This window comes from Daktulosphaira vitifoliae, unplaced genomic scaffold (assembly GCF_025091365.1).
Source record: "Daktulosphaira vitifoliae isolate Bord-2020 unplaced genomic scaffold, ASM2509136v1 Scaffold_5, whole genome shotgun sequence".
Lineage (NCBI taxonomy): Eukaryota > Metazoa > Arthropoda > Insecta > Hemiptera > Phylloxeridae > Daktulosphaira > Daktulosphaira vitifoliae.
The window spans coordinates 6072122-6084585 of record NW_026099576.1 but is presented as its reverse complement, the minus strand read 5'-3'; the positions used below and the strand labels follow the sequence as shown (position 1 = coordinate 6084585).

The 12464-nt window shown below is 26.8% G+C and overlaps 2 protein-coding genes across 4 annotated transcripts in view; both read right to left on the bottom strand.

The window, feature by feature from the left end:
* LOC126907402 (Kv channel-interacting protein 2-like) overlaps positions 1–12464 on the bottom strand; it is a 383598-nt gene that overhangs the window by 126298 nt on the left and 244836 nt on the right. The gene's annotated exons all lie outside the window — the stretch shown is intronic.
* Positions 1232–12151, bottom strand: LOC126907409 (uncharacterized). 2 transcript variants are annotated; one of them, XM_050688678.1, is made up of 4 exons: positions 11909–12151; positions 10711–10867; positions 6313–6369; positions 1232–1491 (listed from the first exon to the last, which is right to left on the bottom strand). In XM_050688678.1, the coding sequence occupies exons 1-4, from the start codon at positions 12020–12022 to the stop codon at positions 1436–1438; spliced, it is 384 nt and encodes a 127-aa protein (XP_050544635.1). In that variant the 5' UTR covers positions 12023–12151; the 3' UTR covers positions 1232–1435. The 2 variants fall into 2 exon arrangements, with proteins under 2 accessions (XP_050544635.1, XP_050544634.1); XM_050688677.1 differs by lacking the exons at positions 6313–6369; positions 10711–10867; positions 11909–12151 and adding exons at positions 2416–2575; positions 4839–5043 and having other exon boundaries at positions 1232–1548.

Genomic DNA, 12464 nt, shown 5'->3' with positions numbered 1-12464 from the left:
ATGTAGTTAAACAGTGTGAGTTTTTTGACTATTTCTCTTGAATGTTTATCTAAGTTTTTGTTCGAAAAGGATGTCCTTGTAAAAATATAATGTATAATGAAACAAGTTAAAATGTACCATTTCTATGGATAGAAGTGGTGACTATTTGAAATTAAAAAGGAATATACTAATAAATACTGAAAAGATAGCATTATTGAGTACATGAACAGGGTATTTTAGTGTTGTCTCGTATAAATAATCATGACGATTATATTACGACAAAAATATAAGAATAAGATAAAAAATATAAAAATAAAAAAGCATTACGAGTTTCATTGAACAGTTGGTACTAAATAACAAGAATCTTGGAATGTATTATAGAATTTTTCAATTGATCTACCGAGTAATAAAAAAAATTTGGAGTGTACAAATATTACAAAGGGGAAATTGACTGACTAGTTAGGACCTCTTAACTTATGTTTCTGAATAATTATAAGACTTATATTTTTCAGTATCTGAGCTAGTTTAATTGATTATAAAAAAAAATTATTTAATATAGGAGTTTCAGTTTCATATACAAATAAAAAATATCATATTTCCACATTTTAATTTTATTTAGAAAAATTTCATAGCTCTACACTAATTTTCAGGGCTTATTTTAACGGGTAGTAGAACCTGAATTGGTCGTTGAAAACATAATTTGGGTAGTTGAAGATTCAAAATTGGGTAGTAGATTTTTTTCACCTGTAGGAAACTAGGTAAATTCTAATAATAAAATATTGAAGCCATAAATTTATATAAATAAAAATTGAAAGTTATCAAATTAAAAACGTTTTTTAACTTAAAAGTTTAAGCACATATTTTAATTTTTAACAAATCGTAATGTATTTTTATTATATATTAGAAAAAAGACTGGCAACGGTATGATCGCATTGCGAACGTATAAGTTTTCTATAGACCTATACGTCGTAAGACGACTTCGTGTGCGCGATGCGCATTGTGGCATTGTGTAGTAGTCGATATAGTATAGTAATGTACGATATCGGTAATGTCGTCGTGCCGTCGTTAAAACCCATTTAAAAATAAATAAAACGCACAGTATCGCAAGACACGGTCGTATTGAAACCAAACACTAATTTTATCTGTTTATTTTATCATAATTGTATCAATATTATAAAAAATGACTAAAGATAATAATAGTAAATTTGTTTANTATAATTGTATCAATATTATAAAAAATGACTAAAGATAATAATAGTAAATTTGTTTATTTAAAAATAAAAATTTGTTTTATACAAAACTTAAATTCACATTTTTTATTATTACAATATTTCATATTTAGTTCAGTTATGTAATGTTTAATCTTTTAATATAATCATAACAAATAAACATTATTTCTGATCTATAATAATCCATGTTGTTGTCTTTGAGTTACATGCTGTCATAAAAATATTATTTAATTTATATTTTGTTTTGAAATTAAACACGGAAAACACTTTTCTAAACAAGAAGGTTCCTTTTGTAGATTTAAACATTCGAACATTTGTGTAGGATAAAATTCCATGCCATCTAAAAATCAAATCTATTAAATTAATATTTTATGTAATGGTATTAATTTAAATTTAATAGAAGGGCTCAATAAATCTGTGCTAATATAATTCAAAATTAAAATATATATTATAAAATATTAAAAATATTAATTTTAAAATTAAAAAAAATTTAAAACTTTTAAATCAAAATCCACAAAAATGACTAAAAAATCGCGATTACGCATTTCAGGGACAGTGTTACCGATATAAACGTTAAACTTATATCCCAAAAAAAAAGTATGTGCTTAGCGTTGATAATGGTAAAATAAATAAATATTGGTATAAGTATACAACCATTTTAGATCAATATATATATATATATAAGTATTAAGATTATCCTAATCTTTTAGTAGATTGTATCATTACAACAAGGTGCATGTACTAAGTAAAAAAAAAATTTAAAAATTTTTCATGCTGTTACATTTAGCTTTATTCTGTATGTGCAACGATCACCAAAAATTATACATTAAATTTATTGTAATACAGAAAAAGTCTTTTAAACGTGTAGGATGATCAAATATAAATGATAAAATGCAGTAACGGATGAACGGTCAATAGGACTGATAAAAAAGAACAATATATTTCGTAATGTTTCTAAAAGAAAAATTATAAAAAAATATTTATCCATATACTATTGAGTAGTTTTTTTGACCAAATAATTCGTTACTAAAATGAAAAATGTTCAATAGTTTTTGGTAAAAGAGTGTCTCAACCAATATCAATCACTCTGTATAGTTAAAAATACTTCATAAAACTCTAGTTTTGAAATAAGTACAAGTTATAATAATGAGTTTTAATAAGAAATGTAATTTACTGTGATTACAGACATAAAACTTGATATATTTACTTGGATAATTTCTAATTTTATCCAAAACTTTTGGTTTTGCATTATTATTAACCGATGAATGTGAATTAAACAGCTTTATAAATTCATTTTTATCTGTGATGATAGTGCCAACATTTGCCATTATTGTTTTGCATTCGTCGGCTTCGTTGTTAGATATATACTAAAAAAAAAAAATGTATAAAAAAAAATTCATTTAAATATTATTGTATAATAGTACAATAAGAACTTTATTTTACTAAAAGATTTAAGGTTACAAAATTTTTGAAACATAATTAAAAATCTAGTCAAGAAATCACTTTAAATGCAAATGTTGCTATTTTTAATCTTTTTTCATAAAAGAGTTATATCTTTGATATGTGTCATTTCAGTAATTAGGTTGGAGGTTCATATATACAGTGTGGCCCACATAAAATTATATATTGAAGGATATTTAATAAAGCCAACCAATATCTCGGAAATTATCAGTATGAATTCAAAAAATAAAAAGGAACTAGAGAGGATTTTAATAGAAAAACAAATATCTCGAAATAAAATCACATGCTTATCATTTAAAAATATCGAAAAAGCTTTCGACAACATAGATTGGCAAATTATATTCTCAATAATGAAAGAATTAAATTTAGATTTTAAAGACAGGATAATTATTTATAACATCTACAAAAATCAAAGTACAGAAATTACAATAAATAATGAGTCAGCTAGTGCGAAAATATGTAGAGGTGTAAGACAAGGGTGTCCACTTTCACCATTATTATTCAACTACTACATAGAAAAAAGCATAACCGAAGTTAAAGATAAACTTAACAGGCTTGGCATTAGAATCAAAGTGGGTGATATATTAATTCCAACGATCCAATTTGCAGACGACATCGTAATATTAAAAGAAACAGAGCACGACCTTCAGAGAGCCCTGACAGAAATGCAAGTAATTATAAATAAGTATCAAATTCGTATAAATTCAGGTAAAACAAAAATTTTAGTTTGTGCTCGTTAACCCACAAATAACGCAAATATTTATTTAGAAAACAAACTTATTTCCCAAGTTACTAGTTTTAAATACTTGAGAAGTTTAATAACATCAGACTGAAGAAGTACGGAGGAAATTAAACAAAAAATAGGGCAAGCAAAGACAGCCTTTATCAAGAAAAAGAAAATTTTGGTTTCGGGAAAAATTAGCAGAGCAATAAAAAAGACCTTTTTAAAAACGTTTGTATGGAGTGTTGCTTTATACGGCTGCAAGACATGGGTTATTAATGAAAAGGAAAAAGATCCCTTGAAGCATTCGAAATGTGGTGTTGGAGACGAATAGAAAAAATAAACTGGACAGAAAGAGTAACAAATGAAGATGTACTCTGACCCAAATTGGAGATACAATATCCATAATTAAAGCTATAAAGCGACGACATGATGGGACACCGTTTTACGCCATGACGAAGAATTGCATCAACTATAATAGAAGTTGCAATTACTTGAAATAAACCACCAAGAAGACCAAGGAACTCATACATATCTGAACTGAAAAATAAATTTATACTTACGCCGGATTAAAAAGACTTGCTGAAGATCGTGATAAATGGAGAACGAGGTTAAAAACGTTGTAAACCAATCTAATATAGGTTGAAAAAAAAATGGTAACAATGTCCCTGAAATACGTAACCACAATGTTTTAGTATTTTTGTTGTTTTTGATTTAAAAGTTTTTTATTTTTTAAAGTATTTAAAATATGATTTCAATAATACTTGGCAAAGTTTTTTTGTGCCTTTCTATAGAATTTAAATTATTGCTATTATATAAAATATAAAATAATAATTTATTAGTTTAATAAAATTGATTTTTAGATTGTATGAAATTTGGAACTAAACAAATGTTTGAATTTTTAAATCTTCATAAAGAACCTTCTTGTTTAGAAAAATATTTTCCGTGCATAAATTAAAAAAGAAAAATGGATTAAAAATATTGTTATGACAACATGTAACTCAAAGACAACAACATGGATTATTATAAAACAAATTTTTATTTTTAAATAAACAAATTTACTATTATTATCTTTAGTCATTTTTTTATTGGACACGCGTTATTAAGGTATTGTATTTGGCAATTACTTTCTGTCATTACACGCTTATTAGACGATTTCATTATTTTGGTGTCTACCAGCTTGCTATGATTATTGTTTTCCATACTGGTATGCCTTATTTTGCCGTTGAGCAGACTAGGATTAGTTTTATATACATAACGCTATGGTGTTTACGTATGTTATAGTCCTAGCTATANTAGAGGCTAATGTGTAAAAAAAATTATTATTAAATTATATTAGACAAATTTTATGTACTTATATATTGTAAGTATACCAAATATTTTTCTAAAAAATTATTCTTTCGCCTTAAATTATACATCGTATAATTTTTTTAGAAAATAATAATTACCTTAAACTGTGAATATTTTAATGTTTGGACTTCGCTTACGCGTGGCGTGGATTCAGAAGAATAGTAATGACCAAAAAGAATTATTACAACGATTAATGAATTCATTTTAATAAAATATACTAAAATATTACTAATTTGAATTGTATTAAATGTACTTCTTTTAGTAAATGTCTGAGAGCGATTGACTTTAAAGTAAGAAAATAAACACATAATATAATTATAAGTTTAAAATAATAAGTATATACACCAAGTGTGATACTTACGTCACCATTAACTAAACTATAAGAATAAGATAAAAAATATGATACGTGTATATTTGAACAGTTGGTACTAAATAACAAGAATCTTGGGATGTATTATAGAATTTCTCTATTGATCTACCAAGTAATTAAAAAAATTTGAAGTGTATAAATATTTCAAAGGGGAAATTGACTGACTGGTAACCTCCTAACTTATGTTCCTGAATAATTATTAGGCTTATATTTTTCAGTATCGGAGCTAATTCAATTGATAATAAAAAAAAAAAACCCCAGAACAGTGGGGTCGAGGCATAGTGGAGACGTTGCATAGTTGGGTCCAGTGTAGATTTAATCTGACAGTGATTAAAATCACTATTATAAGAAACGCTTTGATGCAAATCTGTAGATTTTAAATTAAAGTGTTTAATTCTAAAAAAATTTATAGATAATTACAAAAGCAACATCAACTTTTATTTCCTTAATTATACCTAGATTAGTAATTCTTTTAATTATATATTATATAATTTTTAAAATTAATTGTTTTCAAATTATTATTAATTATGATTTTTAATATATTAATAGTAAGAATAAATTCCTAAGGTGCCCTAAAAATATCGTTGAAATCTGTAAGATTTTGATCCAGTTTATTTTTGTAAGTCCACGCCCGTAATTTTTAGTAAGATATGATTTTGTATTGTGCTTGTTCATTGTTTTTAATATTATGTTAGTTAAAGTAGTTTTCACTATTAATACAGCATTTAAAGATAGTTTTTAACGATCATTGAATTTTCTTCTTCCTACTTGTTGTTTTAATAAGTAATAATAAGTAAGTTATTATGAAGTATAATTGTGAATACACCTATAGCTAGGACTATAACATACGTAAACACCATAGCGTTATGTATATAAAACTAATCCTAGTCTGCTCAACGGCAAAATAAGGCATACCAGTATGGAAAACAATAATCATAGCAAGCTGGTAGACACCAAAATAATGAAATCGTCTAATAAGCGTGTAATGACAGAAAGTAATTGCCAAATACAATACCTTAATAACGCGTGTCCAATAAAAAAATGACTAAAGATAATAATAGTAAATTTGTTTATTTAAAAATAAAAATTTGTTTTATAATAATCCATGTTGTTGTCTTTGAGTTACATGTTGTCATAACAATATTTTTAATCCATTTTTCTTTTTTAATTTATGCACGGAAAATATTTTTCTAAACAAGAAGGTTCTTTATGAAGATTTAAAAATTCAAACATTTGTTTAGTTCCAAATTTCATACAATCTAAAAATCAATTTTATTAAACTAATAAATTATTATTTTATATTTTATATAATAGCAATAATTTAAATTCTATAGAAAGGCACAAAAAAACTTTGCCAAGTATTATTGAAATCATATTTTAAATACTTTAAAAAATAAAAAACTTTTAAATCAAAAACAACAAAAATACTAAAACATTGTGGTTACGTATTTCAGGGACATTGTTACCATTTTTTTTTCAACCTATATTAGATTGGTTTACAACGTTTTTAACCTCGTTCTCCATTTATCACGATCTTCAGCAAGTCTTTTTAATCCGGCGTAAGTATAAATTTATTTTTCAGTTCAGATATGTATGAGTTCCTTGGTCTTCTTGGTGGTTTATTTCAAGTAATTGCAACTTCTATTATAGTTGATGCAATTCTTCGTCATGGCGTAAAACGGTGTCCCATCATGTCGTCGCTTTATAGCTTTAATTATGGATATTGTATCTCCAATTTGGGTCAGAGTACATCTTCATTTGTTACTCTTTCTGTCCAGTTTATTTTTTCTATTCGTCTCCAACACCACATTTCGAATGCTTCAAGGGATCTTTTTCCTTTTCATTAATAACCCATGTCTTGCAGCCGTATAAAGCAACACTCCATACAAACGTTTTTAAAAAGGTCTTTTTTATTGCTCTGCTAATTTTTCCCGAAACCAAAATTTTCTTTTTCTTGATAAAGGCTGTCTTTGCTTGCCCTATTTTTTGTTTAATTTCCTCCGTACTTCTTCAGTCTGATGTTATTAAACTTCTCAAGTATTTAAAACTAGTAACTTGGGAAATAAGTTTGTTTTCTAAATAAATATTTGCGTTATTTGTGGGTTAACGAGCACAAACTAAAATTTTTGTTTTACCTGAATTTATACGAATTTGATACTTATTTATAATTACTTGCATTTCTGTCAGGGCTCTCTGAAGGTCGTGCTCTGTTTCTTTTAATATTACGATGTCGTCTGCAAATTGGATCGTTGGAATTAATATATCACCCACTTTGATTCTAATGCCAAGCCTGTTAAGTTTATCTTTAACTTCGGTTATGCTTTTTTCTATGTAGTAGTTGAATAATAATGGTGAAAGTGGACACCCTTGTCTTACACCTCTACATATTTTCGCACTAGCTGACTCATTATTTATTGTAATTTCTGTACTTTGATTTTTGTAGATGTTATAAATAATTATCCTGTCTTTAAAATCTAAATTTAATTCTTTCATTATTGAGAATATAATTTGCCAATCTATGTTGTCGAAAGCTTTTTCGATATTTTTAAATGATAAGCATGTGATTTTATTTCGAGATATTTGTTTTTCTATTAAAATCCTCTCTAGTTCCTTTTTATTTTTTGAATTCATACTGATAATTTCCGAGATATTGGTTGGCTTTATTAAATATCCTTCAATATATAATTTTATGTGGGCCACACTGTATATATGAACCTCCAACCTAANAGTATCTTTGAGGCGTGGAGGAGTAAGCTTATAGTTCTAAAATCTGCGCAAGAGTCAGCTTTATTCTTTTTTGGTAATGTTACAATTCTGCTGTTGCAAAAGTCCTTCGGTATTACTTCTGTTTTGTATATATCTTTCATAATATAGTACATCGCGTCTATTATGCTTTCAATTGCGTTTTGTTGTAGTTCTCCAGGGATTTTATATATACCTGGGGCTTTTTTATATTTCAGATCTCTAAGACTGGCATTAAATTCACTTCTTAGTAACGGTGCACCATAAGAGCACTCATCAGTTTCTTCATTGATATCTTCTAACTACTCCCCTTGATATAGTTCTTCAAAGTACTCTCTCCATCGGTTTATCACCTCTTTTGTGCCAAGAGTAATTTACCATTCTTGTTTTTAGTATTATTGTTGCAAAGTTTATTTGTTTTGAGGAAACTTTTAATGGTTCCATAGGCTTGATCTAGCCTATTTGTTTTAAAAAGATGTTTTATTTCAGCACATTGTTGCTCTAGCCATTCTTCTTTTGCTTTTTTTGATTCTCCGTTTATACGGTTTCTTATGTTTCGATATTTTAGTTGTCCTTCCATGTCAGTCCGGTGTTTGTATTTTCGTCTTTTCTCAATTAGGTCTAATATACTTGGGGTGATTAATTTCTGATTAGGTAATTTTCTTTTCACACTTAGTGTGGTTCTTGAGGCGTTTATTATAATGCTTTTTATGTTCCCCTATGTTTTGTCTATTGGTTCTTTTCGTTCATATTTATTGTTGTATATTTTATCCATGTTTTTCTGTAGTTCTTCAACTATTTCCACGTTTTTCAACTTTTTGAGATTATAGTTTGTTTGCTTTCTTTCAACTTTAACGATTTTTTTTTAGTTTTACACAACATTTCATATCCACTATTTGATGGTCACTGTCACAGTCCGCTCCAGAATAAGTTTTACAAGATTTGACTTGATTTTTAAACCGATTCTTTAATAGTATTTGGTCAATCTGATATCTTCCTGTATCACCGGGCATTTTCCATGTGTATCTTCTTCTATTGTGCTCTTTGAATAGTGTATTCGTTATCACGAAACTGTTTTCTCTGCTAAATTCCACTAATCGATCTCCTCTTGCGTTTCTTTGACCTAGACCATATTTTCCCACTTCTCTACTGTCTTTTTCTTCACCTACAACAGCATTCCAGTCTCCCATTATATTAACGTTATCTTTTCCTTTAGTGAGTTTTAGTAGTTCTTATATTCCAGCATATACTTCTTCAATTTCTTCGCCATCGTCTCTTGACGTAGGCATATATACTTGTATTACAAATAAATCATTTGGTTCTGCTTCCAGTTGGATCATAATAATTCTTTCGCTGTATATAATATAATTTGTAACCTTTATTCCCCAGGTTTAATAAAACACTACGCCAATTCCAAATTGTCCGTTTTTTCCTTGGGAATCAATTATTGTATAGTTTGCTGTTCAGAAGTCTCCGCTGTTTAGCCATCTTGTTTCACATAAACCTAGTATTTCTAATTTCATTCTTTTCATTTCAATTATAATACTTTCTAACTTGTCTATTTGGCGCATAGTTCTTATGTTCCACGTCCCTATCATCCAATTTTTCTTCTTCCTACAGCGATTCACCACTTGTACCTCGTGCAGAGTAATTCCCACCCGGAGATCCGATTGGGGAACTATTTTACCTCCGGAAATATTCTTTATTCTGCTTAAGTCCATTGTTTAATCGATGTTATAAACTGTTATTTAACTAGGGAAAATAATGAGATGGTATCCCGTTGCCTTCCTCATCGCAGTGAAATCGCCAGTTATATGGTTCCCATATCTGCCGATTTTATCCGGGTTGTAGCTATTTCTACCATAACTCTATGGTTACCTGCACCTACACCAAGTATTGTAGAGGCTGCTGCCCCCTACAAGTCCCTTTTAGTCGCTTTTTACGACAGGCAGGAACAACCAATGGCGTATTCTACCCCCGACCAACAGGGGTTACCATTATAAACGCTAAATTTATACCCCAAAAAAAACAAAATTAAAAATATTGAAGTATGTGATTAGCGTTGATAATGCTAAAATTATTCTCGAAATACGTAACCACAATTTTTTTAGTAATTTTTGTAGCTTTTGAGTTAAATATTTTTAGTTTTCAATTGATATTTTCAAGAAAATTTTAATTTTAAATAAAACAAATAAGTATTCAACCATTTTAGATCAATATATAAATATTAAGAATATCCTAATCTTTTAGCAGATTCTATTATTACAATGTACTAAGTAAAAAAAGTATTTGAAAAGTTTTCATGCTGTTACATTTAGCTTTATTCTGTATGTGCAACGATCACTAAAAGTTATACATTAAATTTATTGTAATACAGAAAAAGTCTTTTAAACATGTAGGATGACTGTTAGACATTTTAGGACTATAGGAAATTTATAACCACAGGGTCTTAATCTATTCAACAAACAACTGAGATGTTTTTTATTTTAAAGTTTTTTTTTCACATAGCCTTGTTTAAGTGTTCTGAGAGTCCACCATTTTAATAAATAGACCGAATGTGTTGCGCGGGTGGTTATAGCATTAAAATGTAGTAATGAATTGACCGTTCAATAGGACCGTTGAAAAAAGACAATATTGTTAGTAATTTTTTTTATTATTGAGAAGTTTTTGAAACAAGTAATTTTCTATTTACACAATTTTAAAATAGTTTCTGAGAAAATGAGTGTCTTATCCAAAATCAATCTCTCTGTATAGATTATAATTCTTCATTAAAAAGTCTAGTTTTAAAAAAATACTTCTTAAATTTAGTGATGAATGTAATTTACTGTGATTATTGTCATAAAACGTATTATATTTACTTTGCTCCTGATTAATTTTATTTATAACCTTTCTTTTTAATTTATTATTAATTGATGAATGTGATTGTAACAGTGTTATGAAATTTTCTTTACTGGTGGTATATTTAATATTATTCATTATTTCTTGACACTCTCGTGCTTCTTTGGAAGTTATATACTGAAAAAAAATATATATAAATAAAATGAATTTCTTATAATTTTATTAATTATAAAAATTGAAGGTCGCAAAATTTTCTAATTATAATTAAAAATCAAGTCCAAAAAATCATTTTATATTCAAATATTGCTATTTTGAAATCTTCTTTCATAAAAGGGCACCGGTTAAATTTTCAAAAAAGAGTATATCAAAAAAATATATGTCTAAGGTATTTTTCCAAAAATGTTTGCTATGGTTCATACATTTATTAAAAAAAACCAGTACAGGATGCTCGTGGCACAGTGATGACGTGACATGGTTGGGTCAAGGAAAATGATATCTCACTATGATTAAAATCACTATCATAAAAAACACTTCTATGCAAATCTATAGATAGTGTTCAATTTTAAGAAATTGATGGATTATTCCAAAAGTTACATGATCTCCTATTTCCTTATTTATATCTTGATTACAAGTTTTATGATTTATAAATATATCTGTATATTTATAATGTATAAATATAAAAAAGTAAATGGTGTTATTTTTAAAAAAAAGTATGTCGAATGAAAAAGGGCTATAATCCATACACTTTTCAATAAGTTATAGAATTATTAAGTTAAAAATGTAAAATATAAAATCGAGTATCTTCACACAAAAATTGCATTTAGTAACTATTTTCACCGTGAGATAAAATACAGTCCAAAATTTTTTTTACATGATATAGTTTATTACATCAGCTTTAATTTAAGATATATATAAAAGTGTCAGACTTTCCGGAACACTTTTAAAAGTTAAGTTTAAAAAGTTTTTTTTTTGTGAAAGTTGTCATTTTAAATCTCTCCCTATGGCCAGGTAAAGAGTCAGATTTATAAAAAATATATTTAATGATAAGTAAAGACATCATGCATCTATAAAAAAAAAAAAATTATATTGCTTTGGTTATTTTTAAAAAACTTATGACAGTTTTAAGTAAAAAATTATAATGTATAATGTTGTAAAAATTATATGTATAATATAGTTATATTATACATAATATAACTTTTTTTATAAAATAATAATTACTGAAAATTGTTTATAATCAGTCTCATTGACTTCGTTTTCGGAAGAACTGGTTTCAGAAGAATTTTCTGCAAAACAATAACCTAAAAAAATCATGACAATAGTTATTGAATTCATTTTATTAAAATATACTGCGATATTATTATGTGATGTGTAAAATTGTACTTCGTTTGATAAATTTCTGAGAACTATTGAATTTAAAATAAAAAAATACACACATTATATAATTTCATGTATTAAAATAACAATTATTATACAAAAAGTGCGATACTTATGTCACCACTAACTATATAAAAACCTAAGGAAGAGAACATATGATACTTGTATATTTATTCAGTGTATACCAAATAACAACAGAGATGATTACAATTTTTTGGATATACCTTTTTACAGAATTATAATTATTAAAAGTTTTTCATTAACTTAGATATTAAGTTATAGCAATGAGATTAAAAAAAAAAATTAGTTTTAATATTTTGCAATAAAAAATATCTAGCACATAATTCACTAAAGNATTAAATATTAAGTTATAGCAAAGAGATTTAAAAAAAAAATTAGT